The sequence below is a fragment of the Marmota marmota genome, unplaced genomic scaffold, assembly GCF_001458135.2.
Source record: "Marmota marmota marmota unplaced genomic scaffold, marMar, whole genome shotgun sequence".
NCBI lineage: Eukaryota > Metazoa > Chordata > Mammalia > Rodentia > Sciuridae > Marmota > Marmota marmota.
Genome location: NW_026000229.1, coordinates 7,939,772 through 7,962,039, shown reverse-complemented (window position 1 = coordinate 7,962,039; position 22,268 = coordinate 7,939,772). Strand labels below are relative to the sequence as shown.

Here is a 22,268-nt window from a genome sequence, read left to right as displayed (position 1 = left end):
AAAACATGATAGAGCAGGAGTTGAAGAAGGTAGTAGTATATTCTGATTAAAAAAACAAAACAAAACAAAAACCTCCTCATTCCCAAACTGCTGAATCAGAGTCTGATAATTTTGCCTCCCAGTTGGAAGGATTGTTTTTTGTTGTTGTTGTTGTTGTTTAGTACTCGGTATTGAATCTAGAGGTGCTCCAACACAGAGCTTTTTATAAATTTTGATAGGATCTCCTTGGGTTGCCAAGGCTGGCCTTGAACTCCTCCTACATGATCCTCCCGAGTAGCTGGGATTAACAGGCATATGCCTGGCTCCAAAAGGAAAGCTGACAATACGGGAAAATATCTTTGGTTGTTACAATTGATGGTGGTGAAGGTGCTGCTGGCATCTAGTATACAGAGGCCAGGAATGCTGCTTAATATCCTAAAATACACAGGACAGTGGTTCCTGCAACAAAAAATTATATGGCCCCAAATGCCAACAGCACTGAGGTTGAGAAACCCTGCTAAAGATGATAGATTAGAAGAGAAGACCTCTTTTTTCAATTGTGTCTGGATGAGACACCCAAGATCTGCTAAAGCCAGCAATTATCAATTTGAGACAAAACCAATACACAAAGGAGAGCTTGGAGAAATAAGATTAAAGACCTGACTGTACTACGCCTGGAAATGACACCCCTGGACTTAACTGTGATAAAATTTCTTTATTCCCTAAGTCGTTGAGCAGGGTTTTCTATTACTCACACCCAGAACATACTAATATAATCAATCTGGCATTTTAACATTTACCTGAGCTTTTTTTTTTTTTTAGCTTTATTTATTTATTTTTATGTGGTGCTGAGGATCGAACCCAGGGCCTCACATGTGCTACGGGAGTGCTTTACCACTGAGCCACAACCTCAGCCCTTACCTGAGCTTTTTCACAAAATTATTTTAGTTCTTATAATATTTCAAAGTATTAGGAAGCAGAAAAATGTTGTTATTGTCTATAGTCATCTACTAGCTTAAAGGAAGAAAGACACTAAAAACTTCCATTACTTGTCATCCTGGTGAACCTATGTTGTTGACACAATCTTATTAGGCTTTGATATACACGTTATCTGTTTGTTTCTATACACCTGGTTAAAATTGCCAGTCTATAAATGAAGAAACTAAGGGGGAGAGGCTAAGTACTCTATTCCAAATTTACACAGCTAATAAATGTTTCAATTAGGATACGAACTTTATCAGATTCCAAATTCTATACTATTTCCACATATACAGGAGTAGGAAAACCATGTAGCTCAGACAGATCTAAGCAAAGTTAAAAGAACCAGGACAGAGGAACAAGTTTAGAAATTCAGCACACAAGGCAAAAGCAAAACATTCAGTACAGAACATGTAGCTCAGTGGCAGAGTGCTTGCCTGGCATTTGAGGCACCCTGGGTTCAATCCCCAATACTGCCAAAAAAAAAAAAAAAAAGCTTCAGTACAGCACAACTGTAAGATTCAAAGGCAAAGTTTTGCATCCTGCTTTTTTTTTTTTTTGCTTAGGAGCATCTTCTTCCTATCTCATAAAATAATTCTTCAAATCTTATGACTACATAAATTACATATTATACTATATTATTATTGAGTATATAGATCATCCCTATTCATGATCTTTTAAGCTGTTTCTTATTTTTACTGTATTGACTCAACCAAAGTACACCATCTTTGATTACTCCTGCTGGAAAAATCACTCCCACCTGAGTATTCATGACCCAGCACTTATTCTATATATAACTTTCTTTGTTTTGAAATTGATCTGTAATCTTGCTCTAACTCACTAAGGAGTTTATAAACCAACAAAAGGGCAGGAACCATGTCATTCATACCTGTCACCCAACACTATATCTGGTCTACCATTAAGTAAACAAATCTCTACTGAATTTAAGAAATCAAAACATCTATATTAAATAAAATAAACATCAACCAAACAAAAGTTCAGAGTTTAAAAAGAGGTTACAAATTAAATCAAAACAGCTATATCAAACAAATATCAGCCAAACAAACAAAAGTTCAAATCCTAAAGTGAAGTTATAAAAGAAAGGCAACTTGAGATTAACTATGGAGAAAGAGTGAGCCACCAAAAATTATGCCAAGTTTGTTGCGTGACTGAAAAAGACAGCAAGATGAAGTTGTTGACAGTCTGATGCAAGGGCTTCAGAGAAAGAAAGTTCAGTCATGTCCAACATGAACAGATAATAAACTATCCTGAACCATCACAATGACAGATGAAGATAAGCAATTGATCAATGAGGGCAAAGATAAGGTAGAATAAAACTTAGAGGGAAAAAGATACAGATATTGCTTAAAAAAATAAAAAAAAAAAAAAAGAGAGCCAGTTGTAGGAGAAAACAGAAAAGAACAAAGTCTTCAAAGAGCAAAAAACTGCAGACAGTTCAGACTTCACAAATGACCTTAGCAAAAGGCCAGTTATTTGAGTGTTAAAGTCGATTTAAACAACATTATCAGTTGTTTCTCTTAACCACTAGTCCAGTGTTTAGGGCTAATAAACATTAAACTAATATCAATATTAGTATTCAGAAGTACTCGAAGAGACTAGTACAGTGTGGAAACAACACATTTTGCTCACTTGAAAAAAAATGAGTTTATAAACCAACAAAAGGGCAGGAACCATGTCATTCATACCTGTCACTCAACACTATGTCTGGTCTGCCATTAAGTAAATAAATCTCGACTGAATTTAAGAAATCAAACATCTATATTAAATAAAATAAACAGTATCTACTAAATGGTATCTACTTCATATCATGCCACATGATGCAAAGAAAAGCATAAAAAGGCAAAGAAAACAACCATGGCTGGCTGTAAAGCACTTCTCAGCATGTTGACAAAGTGCCCCACTCTAAAGACCAACAGGATTTATAATGGGTGATGCCTTAAATTGGCCCTAATGATCCTGGGCACTAGGCACTATTTCTGGCTGTGCTGTAGTACTCTACAAATATAACTTGTACTAAACCAGGGGCTGTGAATTTAGAAGGTCTCAGGTTTGTCGTTGTTGTTTTTCTGTGTGTGCTCTTCTGAATGTAGAATTTTCCATTCCTTCGAAATCTATATACTAAGGACCAGCTATGTTTTAAATACTGCCAGAAAAGCAGAGTGAAAACATTTCCAAGAGGATGTATAAGTTAGCAAAGAAAGATAATACAACATAAAATAAGTAAAAAATCAAGCTAAAACATTCAGTTGTTTTGTTCTTCCCTTTCTTCATATGTTACTACAAAATTAGGAAGTCCTGGGTGAATAAGCTATTTCAGTATTTAGCTTCCTCAGCCCAAAGTGCCTGGCTTTGTATTAAACAAGGTGGCCTTTGGCCACTGGCAAAGTGAAACACTTCCTTTGGAAAAGATGAACAGTGCTTCCCACACTACCTTTTGATAACAAGGACCAAGCATATGTTAAGACTGGAGGCTGGCCACCTTCCTGTGCCATTTTTCTGCCAGCTTTTGGCAAAGAGACCTTTTGGGCAGGACATCTTGTAACAAACCCATTGTTGTGTAACCCTCAGTGCCACTAATTTATTGGTTTTTGTCACACACACATATTGTAAAGGGAAACTTTGTCCTGCACTTAGCATGCTAAAGGGTACCTGATTGTCAAACTGCAAGTTTTAGTGCCAGACTCAACAGACTTTATGAAAAGATGACTGATAATACCTGGGACTTCTGATTATCTCCAAAATTCCAGGTCCTGCATTTTAGTCTGTTTGATATATGAAGAATCAAGGAGATAAGTCAAGAGGACTTCAGTAGGACCATAAAAACTCAAATTACAGCTTCTGACCTCAGATGGTGGGATGACTGTTACCCTGAACAGACTATTGTAGGCCAACCACACTGCAACAAGATAATATACTACATCTTTCAATTTAAAATGTTTTAATTCCAGTTCTTAAATTCTCTATACCCGGAAGGGGTAAAAGAAAGGGAAATGTAACTATCTCTTCCTATGTGCAAATGAGCTAAAGGCTAAGCTATCTACTTTCATATTCTTCAGGCCTAAGAGCCTTAACTCAGCCATTAAATTTTTATACAACTGCACATAGCCAACGACAATTTCACAAACTGAAATTTCAGAAAGGGTTGCCTTTCATCTGCCATTAATGGTTATCATTTTTAGCTATGAGATGGAATTCGACAAACATGATTTGCATCCACACACAGACCTAAATCCTCAAGCCTTAAGTAGTTTCTATCCACTGATATTCCATCCCTCCATTTTTTTTTTGGCGGGGGGGAGTTGTGGGGGTACCAAGGATTAAATTCAGGGGCATTCAACCACTGAGCCACATCCCTAGCCCTATTTTGTATTTTATTAGAGAGAAGGTCTCACTGAGTTGCCTAGTGCCTCGATAAATTGCTGAGGCTGGCTTTGAACTCCCAATCCTCCTGCCTCTGCCTCCTGAGCCTCTGGGATTATATGCGTACACCACTGCACCTGGCCCTCCATCCCTTCATTTGATAAGTATTCTGTTCACAGAAATTGGGTTCATAGAAATTATTCACCCCCACCACCAACCTGAGGAAAGAGATTAAAGTCTGCTTGTGCTAAGTTTCTCATCAGTGAATTCTGCGTGGAATTAGGTAACTAGAACAAATTCCTCAACAACTCAATGCTAACCTTTAAAAAACACTTAAAAAGTCAGAATTGAAGAGATTACATTCCTATAGTTTCATCAAACTACTACTCTCAACATCAATATATACTGAAGAAAATCCTAAGACAGATTTTCTACTCATAGGCTCAAGGAATGGATAAAAAGGGGTTGGGGTCATAGCTCAGTGGTAGAACAATTGCCTAGCACATGTGAGGCACTAGGTTCAATCCTCAGAACCACATAAAAATAAAAAATTAAGGATTTTTAAAACTTATTTTCTATAACAATAACAAAAAGGAATGGAACTTTATTTTCTACCAGAAACCAATTCTGAGCCACCTCTCATCATTAACATCCAAGATCAGACATTTTCTGTACTAATCTAGATTCTAATAAAGTTCCCTGAAAGAGAGTAACATTTACTGCCTCATGATCTCCTTACCTTAGTAGGTGCAGTTAATCTAGAAAAAAAGAATTGACTAAACAGCAAAAACAGAATAAGCATCACCTACAGTATGCTCTTCAGAGTGACCCCACTTATTTATGTAACAAAGGGACTTGTTAAAGGTCAAATAAATTACTGTTTTGAAGCTAAATGCATTCTTTCAAGTGAGTTGGTACAAACGTTAGTAATGCGGGGGGGCGGGGGCGGTCAAGCAAAGATTCTTATTATAAATCAGCTATTGCTCTCCTAGGTATTTAATTATACTGAAATGAAATCTATGTCACAAAAACTTGCACACAAATGTTTACAGCAGCTTTATTCACAACCATCAAAAGCCTGAAGCAATCAAGAAGTCCTTCAATATAGTTGGATAAACAAATGTTGACATATCCATACAGTGCAATATTATTCAATAATAAAAACAAATGAGCTATCATGCCATGAAGAAGTAGCGGAAACCTNTATATATATATATATATATATATATATATATATATATATAGTATGGTTTTAATTATGTGCCACTGTAGAAAACAAAAACTGTAGAGATGGTAAAAAGATCAATAGTTGCCAGGGTTAAGTCGGGTGAAAAGACCCAGAGAACTGAATAGGTAAAGCACAGGAGACTGTTCTAGTGTAACTATTCTGTATGATATTTTAATGACAGATACATGACTGTATATTTGTCAAAACCCACAGAACTTCATAGCATACAACCCATAGAACTTCTTCTCATTCTCGAGACTTAATATATGCAAATTTAAGAATTAATTCAGGAGGATGGAGAAATCCCAGGCTGGAAAGCAGAATGTGATAATCTAACTGTATTATGAAAACAGAGAAAAAAAATCAATGAATTGGGTAAGAAACCTAAGTAACTCTATAAATAAACAGTCTAAGATGAAAGGCAAAGAGACTCTAAAAAAAACACTGTATTTGACAGTTTCCCACATAGGTAAGAGGTAAAGTTAACAATTCTGATACAGGGTTGAGTACCCTTATTTGAAATGCACGGGAACAGAAGTCTTGGATTTCAGGAATTTTGAAATATCTGAATATACATAATAAAATATCTTGGAGATAGGACCCAATTCTAAACATGAAATTCATTTATGCTTTATATACACCTTACAAACATAGTCTATAGTATTTTCAGTGCTTTTGCATTGTCAGAACGGGTATGCAATTTTCCAATGAGACATCATGTCAGTTGCTCAAGTTTCAGATTCTGGAGTACTTTGGATTTTGGATTTTCATATTAGGGATACTCAATGTGTACCACTATACATATATACTGAAATTGAATAAATGAATGACAGATGGTAGGAGACAAGTTTCTCACTTTTGCAGTGGGAGGTTACAGCAAAAAGAGGTTAGAATGATCAATGTGATAATGGATTAAAGTTGAAGACATAGTATGGACTCACTTAGCACAATATAGTATATATAGTTATAAACAGAAATATTTATATATCATAAATATATATACTAGCTAAACATACATATGTATATTTCCTTGCCATAAGCTATAAGGACAACACTCAGTAGCAGTGAGAACATCTATGCCTAGATATTGGTAGCTAATACCATTCTACATTAAAAGGAGACAGGACTCCTTGTTGACATGACTGATTTCAGGGATAGGACAGGAAATATAAGATAAGCCTTGCTGGGCTGGATGGCACACGCCTGTGATACCAGTGGCTTGGGAGGCTGAGACAGGAGGATCACAAGTTCAAAGCCAGCCTCAGCAAAAGCGAGGCATTAAGCAACTCAGTTAGACCCAGTCTCTAAAAAAAAAATACAAAATAGGGCTACGGATGTGGCTCAGTGGTAGTGTATCCCTGAGTTCAGTCCCCAGTATTCAAGGAAAAAAAAAAACAAGCCTCAAGCATCCTATTGTGCCAGAAAGCAAAGATGTACTAGGGGCCAGGGGAAAGCTACAATGATGCTAGGAGATGTCAAAAGAACATGAAAGGGCTGGGGATGTGGCTCCATGGTAGAGCACCTGCCTGGTATGCATGAAACCCTGGTTCAATTACAGTATCACAGGAAAACACAATAAAAAGACACACACCAGAATAATTAAAGAAACTGAAAATGGGCTTTATAGTTAAAAAAAAAAAAAAAAGAATACGAGAGTCAACTGAAAAAGATCCCAATGGTTAAAGGTGAAATAATTTGAACACCAAAATAAACTGAATTATAAACCAAAGTATAAATATATACCTGAGCCCATAGCATACTGATAACAACTCACTTTAATCATGAGAAAACATAAGACAAATACTAACTGACGGACATTCTACAAAACACCTGACTAGTATTCATCAAAACTGTGTGGGTCATCAAAACTAAAGTCTGTCCCAGGTGTGGTGGTACACACCTGTAATTCCAGCGGCTCAGGAGGCTGAGACAGGAGGATCACAAGTTCAAAGCCAGCCTCAGCAACTTAGTGAGGCCCTAAGCAACTCAGCAAGACCCTGTCTCTAAATAAAATTTTAAAAAGGGCTAGGGATGTGATTCAGAGGTTGAGCACCTCTGGGTTCAACCCCCAACACCAAATAAATAAAGTTAAGTCTTAGAAACTATCACAGCCCAGAGAAGTTGTGACTACTAAATGTGAAGTGGTATGCTAGATGGGATTCAGGTATAAGGACATCAGATACAAACTAAGGCAATCTAATAAAATACGAACTTTACTTAATAATAATGTATCAATATTGATTCATTAATTATAACAAATATACCACACTTACTCTAAGATATTAAATAAGTATGCAAGAAAAATAAATGCACAGGGAAAAATTATAAATCGTTAGAATATTTGAACTATTAACAAATCAATATTTTTGGTTAAAAAAATTTTTTTTAAAAAGAGGTTTTTTTTCAGAAGAGGCTAAAATCTATGTGGAATGGGTCATTTCCTATCCAAGCATTCAGAAGAAGTAACAATTGAACTTCAATCATCAATTCAGATAGTTGTTTCCCAGGCACTTAAAGAAGTCACTTTGACAGGAGGATTGCAAGTTTGAGGCCAGCTTAGGTGACTGAGTGAGACCTCTTCTCAAAATTAAAAAAAAGGACTGAAAATGTAGCTCAGTGGTAGAGTGCCCCTAGGTTTAGTCCCCAGCACTGGCTGGGGAGGAAGAGCATACACGGGTGGTGGTAGGGTGGGGGGTTGGGGAGGTGATATGATATGAAATGAGCTTGAGGGGGAAAAAAAGGAAATGACTAGTATTTACATAGCACACTAAGACCTGGGGACCACAGTTCAGGAGCAATAAAAGCAACAAGAAGCATCTAGAACAACTTCTTACATGTGGGTTCCAGAGAGACCTAGCTCACTTTAAACTATCTTTTAGAAGGTATTGCCAAGGTATGACTCTAGCTTGTAACTTTATATGAATTAGGTAATACTCATTTAAAATTCCTAGTATATCTTGCCACTATTTCTGAGTATAAAACTAATAAGTAATATTTAGAATATTTTGTAATCTAGAAATAATCTTTTTAAAATTTTTTTAAATTTTTTTTTAGCTGTAGTTGGACATAATACCTTTATTTTTATTTATTTATTTTTATGTGGTACTGAGGATCAAAATCAAGGCCTTACACGTTAGGCAAGCGATCCACCACTGAGCCACAACCTCAGGCCCAAGAAATAATCTTTTAAAAGAACATTAACATTCATTTAAGGACCTAGCAGATACAAGTGAATCTGTTATGATTCACTGTTACCACATTACTCTAGTGAATATAATAAAAAGCATAGCAGCTTCTAGGGAATTAACTCTCATTCTAAAATCAACAAATGGCATTCAATAATCCATTATTACCAAACAAAATTGGGAAGCAATATGCACAAGTGCATGTTCTCCTTGATGTTCTAGGAAGGAGAGTAAATACAACAAACCTAAGTCAGAAAATGAAAGATCAGAGAGGTCTACACCAATTCCCACCTCTCCTTTAATTGAGGATCGGAGCCAAGAAACAAGAAGAAAAAGCCACTCAAGAATCCCCTAGAACAGCCCAAGTGCAGGTTCAATTCAGATGTCACTTACCATCATCAGGTGTCATATTTAAAACAACATCACAGTCTAAATGAACTCTGAATAGATCCCTGACTTTCCCTGAAGGAAGGATGGGAGTGGGTAGGAAGCTTGAATGCATCTGTAACAGCTCACTTCCTTGCCCTTGACATTTTGAGGAATCAGACCCAAAATGAGAGACCCATGTTATATATTTATTAAGCTCTATCACATCCTTTTTTAAAAAATATTTATTTTTTAGTTGTAGTTGGATACAATACCTTTATTTTATTTATTTATTTTTATGTGGCGCTGAGGATTGAACCCAGGGCCTCGCACATTCGAGGTGAGTGCTCTACCACTGAGCCATCCTTTTTTTATTAGAGTAATAAAGGACTTATTTAAAAAGCAGCAGTAGATAAGAGCTTACAGTCTGGAAATATTAAGTTAAAAAGAAATAGCAACATGACCCTACTTACAGGAGTTGTGCCGCCGACGGAAACTTTTGGACTGACTCAGGGATTCCATGTGCCTATCCACATAGCTCTTTGAGCACTGCTGCTGCTGGGGAGAAATGGTCACATCTTGGCTCTTCACATCTGTCCTCTTAGGGATGTTCTGAGGGGCACTGCTGGAAGAGACTGGCTTCTTGACCAACTTGCCCATGCCATTGTGATTGATACCCACTTGGCAGCCAATACCAGAGGGACCTAATTCTGTCTGATGAAGGTCTCCAAAATGCTGGTTATCTCCAGGACCTGGTATCTCCAGAATTTTTAATTCTGTTATATCACCTGCCCTGAAATACATAAAAGAGTCCTAGTTTTAAAATTATAATAGTGATAACATGAATGAAAATGAAATCAACAACAAATAGCTACCCCTTACAAGTCTGCATTTTTAGTGTGGATGTAAGCATTAAGAATGGATATAGCCATAGAAAAAGGTTATATGTGAGTATGTGTAGAGAGAGAATTAAGGAACTATTCAGAAAATCAAGGAAGGAACTCTTGCCTGACGGCCTTCAACTTTTTATTTTTATTTATTTATTTTTTTTGGTACAAGAATGGGAAATGTTACCAACTGGTGAAAAGATGTACATGAAGACACAATGAACCTGAGACTTGTTGGCAAATAACAGAAAAGGACTTTTCTGAAACTAAGGACTTTAGCTACTGCTTCTGGGGATAAATTATAATACAAATTTACAAAAAGAAACATTTATGTAGGAGAAAAATTAATCAGGACCCTCAACATGAGAAAGCATAAATAATACAAAATTGAGAAAGGAAACCTGAAACCATAAAAGAAAAAAAAAGTTATGCTGAATTTAAATAATATAAAGATTGTGTGCTTGACAGAGATAAGAAACAAGATTCATAAACCCTGAATTATTATCTGAAAGCTAATTACAACACAAAGGCTCTGCTGAGAACAGCAGCTAGACTGTAAGACCTAAGACTGCAAAATCTCACACCTGACAAGACTCTACTCAAAAGCAGTCCCATCCAAAAGAACACTGGCAATCAAGCACCATGCATCACCAGGCTGGATTTGGAAGAAGTCAAGATCCTCACCTGAAGGTGACTTCTGGCACAAGACACTTCACTCCATTGTGGAAAGGCCGCGTGAGAGAAATGGTCTGGCTGACCTGATCCACTGCTGATACTCTTCCCTGATAGACACCCAAGCTATCTCCACAATTGATGGACACAATACTGCCCAGCCAATCCGTAGCCATGTTTTAGATGTGATACCACTGTAAAGAGAAGAAACCATTCAGTACACCCTGAAGAATAGACATTTTCAATTAAATTCAACAATTATTAAGACATATTCTGTCACATCCTTAACTGAGATAATAAAACAAAAAAATTTTGTAAAATTTTTCCAGGAATATGCATATTAATAAGCAGTATTAATGTATACAAAGATATAATTGCTTTAAAGTGCATACATTAGATAGTGACCAGACATCAAATCATACAAATTACTTTATTGTTTACATTATGTTTTATAGACTTATATATCATTTAATTATATTCTAACAAATCTTTCATCAAAATGATTTCAAAGAGAATATGTTGTCTGGAAATAATTCTAGTTATAAATTCTGAACTCCAGAAAAACCCAACTGAAGGCACCATAGAACACTACATCTAACAACTACAAAATATACTTTTTTTTTTTTTTTTTGGTACCAGGGATTTGAATCCAGGAGTGCTTAACCACTGAGTCACATCCCCGGCCCTTTTTGAGAGAGGGTTTCACTAAGTTGCTGATGCTGGCTTTGAACTTAGGATCCTCCTGCCTCAGCCTCCTGAGTCACTGGGAACATAGGTGTGGACCATTGCGCCTGGCAGAATATATATACTGTCTTATAGTCCACAAGTTCATCAACAAATGGTGGGCCTTCAACAAGTACCAATAAATTTCAAAGGATTGAAACCACAGAGTGTATTCTGTCCACAACAAAATTAAATTTGAAATTCATAATAACAAAATATTTAGAATATGCCCAAATATTTAGAAATTAGGTAAGATGTTCCTAAATAAACTATAAGTCAAGAAAGAAATTAAAAGTTAGAAAATAGTTTGAACTCAATGATAACAAAAACACAACATACCAACATTTGTGAAATGTGCTTAAAAGGAGAATTTATAGTTTTAAATGTTTCTTTTAGAAAAGAAAGATTCTGAGCCAGGTGCAATGGCACACACCTGTAATCCCAGAGACTCAGGAGAGGTTGAAGCAGAAGGATCGCCAATTGGAGGCCAGTCTCAGCAATTTAGCAAGACCTGTCTCAAAATTAAAAATAAAAAGGACTGGGGATGTTGCTTGGTGATAAAGCACCAGGGTTCAAGCCCTATTACCCCTCCCCCCAAAAAGGAAAGATTTTGAATATTTTCACCATAAAGAAATTACAAATGTTTAAGAAGATAGATATGTTTATCCAGACATTACTTGGTAATCCATATAAATATGTAAAATTATATTTTTTTGTGGTCCTGGGAATTCATGCATGCCAGGCAAATGTTCTACCACCAAGTTATACCCCATCCCTTTTTAAATTTGATTTTGAGATAGGGTCTCGCTAAGTTGCCCAGGCTAGCCTCAAACTTATGAACCTTCTGCCTCAGCCTCCCTAGAAACTAGGATTATAGTCAGACACCACCATGCCTGGTGATATGTATAATTTTTATGCTTTTACATATCAGTTAAAAGTTTTAATTAAAGAAAATAAATTTAAAGTCAATGATCTAAGCTTCCATCTTAAGAAGTTTAGGGGAAAAAAATTACACATCAACCCAAAATTAATAGAAAGGAAATAAAGAAGATTCAGTGAAACAAGAAACAATATTAACTCTTTGAAAGTTATTAACAAAAGTTTTTAATCAAGAAAAAAGGTAATATGACCAATATCAGGAATGAACAAAGGTACAGCAAGAAATTTTAAAAGGTACCAATAATTTAACAACTTAGATAAAATGGGATGTTGCTTGGTGATAATGTCTCTGAAAGACATTATGTTATCAAAATTGACACAGAATTAGAACCTTTGGATAGCTCTGTATCTGTTTTAGAAACTGAATTGGCCAAGAGAATATGACAAGCCACAGGCTGAGACAAAGCATTTGAGAAAGAAATATCTGATAAAGAACTGTTATCTAGAGCTGGGGTTATAGCTCAGCAGTAAAGCACTCGCCTAGCATGTGCAAGGCCCTGGGTTCAAGCCTGAGCACCACATTAAAACAAACAAACAAACAAATAAATAAATATCTTGAGTCCAACTACAACTAAAAAATAAAGATTTTTTAAAAAACAACTATTATCTAAAATATACCAAGAACCCAATTTAAAAATGGGCAAAAGTTGGCCATGGTAGAACACAACTGTAATCTTAGTGACTGGGGAGGCTGACATAGGAGGACTGCAAGTTCAAGACCAGCTTCAGCAACTTAGTAGGCCCTAAGCAACTTAGTGAGACCTGTCTCAAAATAAAACATTAAAAAAGGGGTTGGGGTTGTGGCTCAGAGGTAGAGCGCTTGCCTCACACATGTGAGGCACTGGGTTCAATCCTCAGTACCATATAAAAATAAACAAACAAAATAAAGGTATTGTGTCTATCTAGAACTAAAAAAAATTAAAATTAAAAAATAAAACAAAAAAAGACAGGGAATGTTGCTCAGTGGTTAAGCACCGGTGGGTTCAATCCCTGGTACCCCCACCTCCCAAAAAAAGGCAAAAGAACTTGTCACCTCATTAAAGATATACAACACGGCAAACAAGCACATGAAGAGACACTTGATATTGTATCATTACAGAAATCAATTTTTAAAAATGAGTCACCAAAATCCAAAAGATTGACACTTTAAATGCTGCCAAGGATATGAAGGAATGAGAACCCTCATTCACCACTAATGAGAATGCAAAATAGCACAACCACCTAAAAAAGTCTGACAGTTTTTTACAAAACAAAATGTATTGGCTGAGCATACAGTGGAGGCTTGGTGGGAGAGGCAGGGGATGTACATAAGCTCTGTGCTTTCTGTTCAATTTTGCTCCAAACCTAAAACTGCTCTAAAAAAACTGGATGTTCTAAAAGAAAAACAAACAAAAATGTCTATTTAAAAGAAAGAAACTTATATAAATTCAAATCTTCACATGATGAAAATGCTAAACCTAGATGGCATTACAGGTTAATTTTATCAAACATTTAAGGAAGAAATACTGCCAATCTTACACAAACTTTCAGAAAAGGAGCCTGTATAGTGACATGTACTATTGTTCCAGCAACTTGGGAGGCTGAGACAGGAAAATCACTTGAGCCCAGGAGTTTAAGACCAGCCTGGGCAACACAGTGAGACCCCATTTCAAAAATAAAAACCAAAAAACTTCCAAAAATATAGAGAATGAAATATTTCCCAGCTTGTTCAAGGCCAGTATAACCCTGATGTGAAAACTTCCCCACAAAAGCATTAGAAGAAAAAATAAAAACCCATACCCCACACAAATACAGACAAGATATCCTCAACAAAATATTAACAAATCAAATCCAGCAATAATTATGAATCATTAAATACCATGATTATTTAGATATTTACTCCTGAAATGCAAGGTTGGTTTAATGTTTAAATCATTTAACAGAATGACTTAAGTAAAAATAACTTAAGTAAAAACAGAAAAATTATTCTGATACCAAAACCAAAGAGTACAAAAACTCAAAACCTACAAAATAATACCCCTCATGAACAGACACAAAATTCCTCATCAAAATACCAGACAATGGAATTCAACAATAAATAAAAAGAATTCTACAGCAAGATCAGGTGGACATTATTTCAAAAATGCAATGTTAGCTCAAAATTAGAAAACTAATGAACATAATCTACTGTATTAACAGGCTAAAGAAGAAAAGTCCTGTGATTGTAGCAGAAAAGTCATGACAAAATTCATCACCCAAGAATTAAAATTTTAAAAAAACTCCCAGAAAAAGGGAATAGAGGAAAATTCCTTCAATTTGATAAATTATCTAAAAAATCCTATAGCTAATATTCTACTTAGTGGTGAAAAACTGGATGCTTTCCCTCTAAGAAGGTTCACTCTCACAACTTTTATTTATCACAGCACTGGAAGATCTTGCAATAATTCAATTTTATTTCAATATACTAGTAATGAACACATGGACACTGAAAGTAAAAACATATTATTTACAATTGCTCAAAAACTGAAATACTAGGAGTAAATCTAGCAAAACATGTACAGGAGATTTGCATGCTGAAAACTATACAACAATGACAAAAAAAAAAAAAAAACCAAAGTGTTATTAAATAAACTGACAGATGTACCACATTAATGGAATGAAAGATTCAACACAGGGATGGGGCTGGGGCTCAGGCTCAGTGGTAACACACTTGCCTGGCATATGTGTGGCCTGAGTTCGATTCTCAGCACCACATATAAATAAATAAAATAAAGGTCCATCAACAACTAAAAAAAAAAAAGATTCAACACATATCCATTTTCCCAAAATTGTTATACAGGATTGATGCAATTCCTACCAAAATCCTAGCACAATTTATTGTAGATATAGACAAGATTATTCTAAAATTTATATGGAAAGGAACAAAAATAAATCGATTTAGTCAAGAAAGTGTAAACAATCATTGCACCTGATTCTAAAACTTGGTTATCAAGATTATATGGCATTTGAGGAGGAAAAGACATATAAATCAATGAAATGGAATAAAGAACCCAGAAATAGATTCACACAAATGTGCCCAACTGAGTTTTGACAAATATAGAAATAATCCAATGGGGCAACAGAGCTTTTACAATACCGGAATGAATGGACACCTATCAATGCAAAAAAAAAAAAAAAAGGAATCTCAGCCTAAGTCTCATGTTTTATACAAAAATTTACTCAAAATGGATTAGAGACTTGAATGTAAAACACCAACATCTGAAACTATTAGGAAAAAAAAAATGTAAGAGAAAACTTCAGAATCCAACGCAACAAGGAACAAAGAGTTCCTCAGACTTGATACCAAAAACTCAATTCACAAAACAAAAAACTAACCAACTGAACTTATTGAAAATTAAAAACTTTTGTTCTGCTAAATATTTGTTATAAAGATAAGACAGGCTAAGAGAAAATGTTTGCAAATCACATATCTGACAAAAACAAAGTACTGGTATCTAGAATACACACAGGACTTCAAAACCAATCTAATTGGGAAACAAGCAAGACATTTCACCAGAAAGGATATACAGATGGCCAATAAGCACATGAAAGGATGTTCAACATCATTAATTAGGAAAACGCAATTAAAACCATAGTGAGATACTCACTATACTCTTTTCAAAATGGCTAAAATAAAAAATAGTGACAATATTAAATGCTAATAAGTTGTAGAAAAACTGAAGCACTTATAAATTGTAGGGGAGATATTAAGTTTGGTGCAGCCAGTCTGGAAAACAATTGGTCAGTTTATAAGAAATTTAAGCATTATCTAAGAGAAAGAAAAACAAGGGGCTGGGGCAGTAGCGCACTTGCCTGGCATGTGTGAGGCACTGGGTTCAATTCTCAGCTCCACATATAAACATATAAATAAAATAAGGTCTATCAACAACTTTAAAAAAAGAAAGGAAAAACAAGTTCACACAAAAACCTGTGCCAAAAAAAAAAAAAAACTGTGCACAAATGTTTACCCATAATAGCCACAAACTAGAAACAACCCACATGACATTCAACAAGTTAATAAACAAACTGGTATAGCCATACCATGGGAGGGAAAGTAAAAAAGCCAACTTCCAAAGGTTACATTTGTATGATTATGTTTAAATAACAGACTTGAAAAGACTAAGTAATGGAAATGAAGAACAGATTAATGGTTCCAAAGGTTAAGGGAGGCATAGGGTGGAAGGAACAGAACTTCTGCATCTTGACAGTATCAATGAAAAGTGTTCTAATAGCGATATTGTACTATGGTTCTGGCAAAATGTTAACAATGGGGGAAACTGAGTAGGGTACATAGAAATTCTTGGCATTATTTCTTAGTACTGCATGGGAATGTAGCTCAGTGACAGAGTGCTACTGGGTTTAGTCTATATGGGAGAATTAACATTCAAGTTCTTCAACCTCTAAATGATAATCCTCTCTCCATTTAAATCTTTTAATTTCTCTGAGCAATCTTTCATAGTTTTCATTATAGAGCTCCTGCAAACTTGTTATTAATTTATTAGTATTTTATGCTTTTAATGCTATTATAAATGGTATTTTAAACTTCATTTTTATTATTATTTGGTACTGGGGACCAAATCCTAGGGTGCTTAATCACTGAGCCACATTCCCAGCCCATGTGGATCCACGGATCAAATATAAGTATTAATCAAAACCCAAGTTAAGGTGTTGGAGGTTTCAGTCAGTGATAGAGTGCATGTCTAGCATGCAGGAGACCCTGAGATCAATACCCAAAACCCATAAATGGGGAATTTATGGGTGGGGAATTACTACCTTTTTGGAGAAATTGAAAAGCTGATTCTAAAATACATATGAAAATACAAAATACTAAGAATAGCCAAAACAAGATGAGAGAAAAATAGAGATGTTTTACACTATCATATTTCAAGATTTTTCTAGAAGGCTAGAAAAACCAAGACACTCCCTTTTCCCTGTTCTCCAGACACAAAGCCCTTCTTAATACTCCTCAAATACATCAGGCTGTTTTCCTCTAGAACTTTGCACCAGGTAGTATTTCCAGAATACTCTTTTCCCAGCTCTATGAATAGCTAGTTCAACCTTGTCTTTCTTTTACCTGCTAAAATGTTACCACCCCAAAGAAATCTTCCCTGGCTACCCAGTCTAACATGGCTATTCATCAGCACTCTCCAAACTTCACCTTCTGTAATTACTTTGAAATGAAATCACCATCTATATTTCCTTGTTTGTTGATATTGTGTGTCACTCCACAAAAATAGGGCAAAGAATATCTGTCTTCTTTAGCCAACAAGACAGCCTGGAATGGAAGAGGAATTCAATAAATAAATATTTACTATTTGGATTGGATTTCTGATTTAAAATATTAAATGAATTATACATAATAAATGTGTCTTAATCACTCAAAAGCTAATTTTAGACATATACTTACAAAAAATGTAGAATCCAAAAGAAGGAAAAAGGGGCAGAGGAAGGAATATAAAGGAGCAATTTTTTTTAAAAAAACACTCCTATAATAAAAAGAGTATGTCTTGTCAGAAACACAGAGCATGAAAGAGCCAGCTCTAAGATTAATCAAACTCATAATTGTCTAGTGATCTAACTAAGCAAGTATCAAAAAACTATATTAACAGGGGCCGGAGTTGTGGCTCAGTGGTAGAGTGTTTGCCAACATAAAATACAAATAAAATAAAGTTATATTAAAAAAAATGTTAACACAATAGAAAATAAAAGCAAATGAACCACTAGGCTCATCCATATTTTTAACATATTATAGAAAATTTCAAACGTACATAAATGCAGAGAGAACAGCATAATGAGCCTCATATACTCATCACAGGGTTGCAGCAATTATCAACACATGAAAGAATTTAAGGGGCTGGGGATGTGGCTCAAGCGGTAGCACACTCACCTGGCATGTGCGGGGCGCTGGGTTCGATCCTCAGCACCACATAAAAATACAATAAAGATGTTGTGTCCACCGGAAAAACTAAAAAATAAATATTTTAAAAAAAGAATTTAAGGGCTGGGGATGTGGCTCAAGCAGTAGCGCGCTTGCCTGGCATGCGTGCGGCCTGGGTTCGATCCTCAGCACCACATACAAACAAAGATGTTGTGTCCGCCAATAACTAAAAATAAATAAATAAATAAATATTAAAAAAAAAAAAAGAATTTAAGAAATCAGGTGAATTTCGAATGCTATGTAACTGCCACAATGATACTGATTTAAAAAAAAAGAAAAGGCACAAACACTTGAGGTTATTTCCTCTTCCTGATCAGCCTTTGCCTATTTAATGTCACAAAAGTACCTATTTTCTTCCCTATTATACTCCATCCCAATGCTTATCTAAGATTGATGTAGAATAATACAATATATATAATACAATATTTAAAAACACCAGAAATTATCCAGATAGGAAAAAGTTTTTACTTCTCCATTCAACATGTATCTTTAATATCTTGATGTTCTACATCCAGGTTTATACTATACTAATAATGAAATTTAAAAAAGAAAAAAAATCTTTTTCTTCTTTTTGGGAACAGAGAATTGAACCAAGGGACACTTTATCACTGAGATACACTCCCAGTCCTTTAGGGCCTCACTATGTTGCTGAGGCTGGCCTCTGAACTTATGAACCTACTGCCTCAGCCTCCCAAGTCACTGAGATTACAAGTGTGCACCACCAGGCCCAACTATAAATCAAATTTTAAATATTCTGAAAATGTGGATGTTAGTTGACAAGTGCAGTTTTTCTATTTAGTTCTATATTAATTGAAGCTTTTTAAAAAGTAATTGCTAGAGCTAGGGCTGTAGCTCAGTGGTAGAGCACTTGCCTAGCATGTGTGAGGCACTTGGTTCAATCCTAAGCATCACATGAAAATAAACCAATAGAGCTGGGGATACAGTTCAGTTGGTAGAGTGCTTGCTTCGCATGGGTTCAAGGCCCTGGGTTCTAATCCCCAGCACCATGTTAAAAAAAAAAAAAATCTGCCCTTGGGGTAGACTCAGCAACACATTGAAGGCAATAAATAAAGGGAAAATAAATAAACTAAAGGTCCATCTACAACTACAAAAAATAAAAATTAAAGAAACATACTAAATGTGTAACAATCTGCCCCTTCCTTTTATGGGAAGTTCCTCTGTAAAACACATTAATGCTTTATTCAAAACTCATCAGATATGTTTTTTTCCTATAAAGAAAATTCCTAACAGAAGGGAGACCAGTAGGTTTAGAGAAAGGGTTTTTTTTTGGGGGGGTGATAAGGGGAGAGAATGGAGAGGAACTAAGGAATGAAACTGAGCAAAGTATGTGCATGTATAAACATGCCACAATAAGGGCTGGGGATGTGGCTCAGGCGGTAGCGTGCTCGCCTGGCATGCGTGCGGCCTGGGTTCGATCCTCAGCACCACATACAAACAAAGATGTTATGTCCCCCGAAAACTGAAAAATAAATATAAAAAAAAAATTCTTTCTCTCTCTCTCTCTTTAAAAAAAAAAAAACAAAAACATGCCACAATAAATCCACTGTTCTGTATAATTATTATGCACTAATTAAATTCCTTTTTCTACACAAAACTCTAAACCTAAATTAAATAAGAGTGCCACCAACTGGGTTCAACAGATTAAGACACTAAGGAAGAGCGCTTCATCCATTAAGGGATGAATAATTCTATGTCAAAAGAGTCCATAGCTGAAACCGGAAACATAGGAGCTACAAAGGAACTATCTTTGATGCTTTTTGTTTTCTATGTTTCTGTCAAGTTATGATATATATATAGCATGTTTACATGTTTTAAGTGAACAGCTCCATGAATTCTTACACATTAATTCACCCATGTAACCACCATCCAAATACCCCTGAAGGCTCTATTGTACCCCACTAAAGGTAGCCATTATTCTGACATAATGAAAACCCAGTTTGGCCTATTTTTGAATTCCATATAAATGGAAGCATACAGACTCTCTTTAAAGTATTTGACTTCCTTTGCACATACCAAAAGTTAATTTTTTTTTTTGCCTGTGCCATATACTGTAAATAAGCAAATAATCCACTCTAGTGTTGATACAGTAGGGTTATTTCCAGTTCCAAGTTAGTATAAATAATTCATATTCAGATATATGTTTTCATGGTTGGCAAATGTACTCATTTCTTTTCCTTTTTTTAAAATTTATTTTTTCACACAAATGAAGCACAACTTTTCATTTCTCTGGTTATACATGAAGTAAAATGTACTCATTTCTGCTGTGCATATTACACAGGAAATCAGAATAGACACAGTATTTGGCTTTACTAGAAATTGCTGGTTTTATTTATTTATTTTTTTTAATGAAATAGAGGATGTCAGAGGGCATCATTTGTAGAAAGGATAGATAAACTTTCTATTGTTGTGTGTGCACACCAGCAGGGAGTGACAAGGTAAAATACATGAAACATAGGCCAAAAAGTTTGAGAGACTTTTCTAGTCTACAGCCCTAACCCCACAAGGAAGTTCCACCAAAAAATTTTTGGCAATTAATAACTCATGCTCTTTGCAAATCTTCACATCACACAGAGATAACAAGCCCCTCAAAGTGGCCCACACCTGTCATCCTGGCTAACTGGGAGGCCAAGGAAGAAGGATTACAAGTTTCAGGGCAGCCTTGGCAATAGCAAGACCCTCTCTCAAAATAAAGTAAAACAAAAGCCCTAGAAACTGACAAGAATTTTGTACCAAGTACAACTAACATACCATTCATTCACTTGAAAAGAAGGACCAAAGTAAACTTCTTTTCTCATAAGTTAAAAAAAAAAAAAGAAAAAAAAAAAAGATGACATTCATCTGAGGTTTCCAGTTGAAATACAAAACTGCTCAGAAACATTTATATTGTCGGAATTAAGACCCATATGTGACAGATGGCAGAATTAAATAGTTTAGTCTGTGGCTAGGAAGAAGAAACATTCTTGAGTTCCTAGTTCCTCCCCTGTACCCACAGAAGGGGATTAAGACGACTCCAAGCTCCGCCAAGTGGGAGACTGAATATCAACTGGTCAAGCCAACAAGGGCCATTCCTTCCACACACCAAAACACCTGAACCACCCAACAAGTCAATTATTGATAAATAGAATCGACGTCACACAAAGAGTACTGATAATAAGAACGGCAGACTTACAAAGGTCAAGAATGAATCAAGGGAAAGTCAGTGGGGTGCCCTGTCAGGTATCAATTTCTCAGTCACCCTCTCCTCCCACATCCCGTTCACCTCTGTCCTCAAGCTATCAGTCATGGATGTGGTGCTCACGCTCGTGCCTGCCACTTGTCTCACTGTCCAGACAGAAACGGAGGCACGAAGCAGTGAGCGGCGACAGCCACGAACAAGGAGAACCCAGAGCCCAGGCCTCTAGTACCTCACACAATCCCCACACTATTCGGAATCTCTCTGTTCTCGGCCTGCCACTTCTAACCAAAATTCTGGGGCCACCCCTAGTAATGTGGACCGCTGAGAACTCGAAGGGACCCCCTCCCCACTACCTCGCGCCAGTCTCTATTAAGGTTTACAAGACCGGAAACCCTACAGTCTAAAAGCAAACCCCGCTGGCAACACCGGAAGGCCCCTCCCACGAGCACCCACAAACCGACCGCCTACTCTCGCCCCCAGCTCCGCGCCGTCTGGTCTGGGCCTCCTCCACACACCACACCAAGCCGACCCCGCACCGCGAAAAGACCCACAGAGGGGGCTTCTCCACCCACCCCCACAACCACGATTGCCGTGCCGGAAGCGACCCCGCGTCTTCACGCCGCCGTCATGAGGTCACTTCCGGCGCGACTCCCTGGAAAACTGAAGGGCCGGCAATTGAGGCGCGGGGCGCCTGGGAAATTTGAAAGGTTGGGACTACGCGGTGAGGGTAGGCCTTGCGACCCCCCCCCTGAAACTGTGCAAACTTACCGTTCTACAC

The 22,268-nt window shown here is 36.3% G+C and overlaps 1 protein-coding gene across 4 annotated transcripts in view; it reads right to left on the bottom strand.

The window, feature by feature from the left end:
* Edc3 (enhancer of mRNA decapping 3) overlaps window positions 1–22,098 on the bottom strand; it is a 49,891-nt gene extending 27,793 nt beyond the window's left edge. Inside the window, exons 1-3 of one of the 4 annotated variants that reach the window (XM_015480419.2) lie at window positions 21,952–22,098; window positions 10,689–10,870; window positions 9,591–9,910 (exon numbers count right to left, since the gene is read on the bottom strand). In XM_015480419.2, coding sequence (XP_015335905.1) covers window positions 9,591–9,910; window positions 10,689–10,852 — 484 coding nt within the window. In that variant the 5' untranslated portion in view covers window positions 10,853–10,870; window positions 21,952–22,098. Of the gene's footprint in view, window positions 1–9,590; window positions 9,911–10,688; window positions 10,871–11,832; window positions 11,912–21,951 lie in introns of those variants that run through there. The other 3 variants (XM_015480420.2, XM_048792995.1, XM_048792993.1) reach the window with 3 other exon arrangements.
* Window positions 22,099–22,268: the final 170 nt, after the last annotated feature.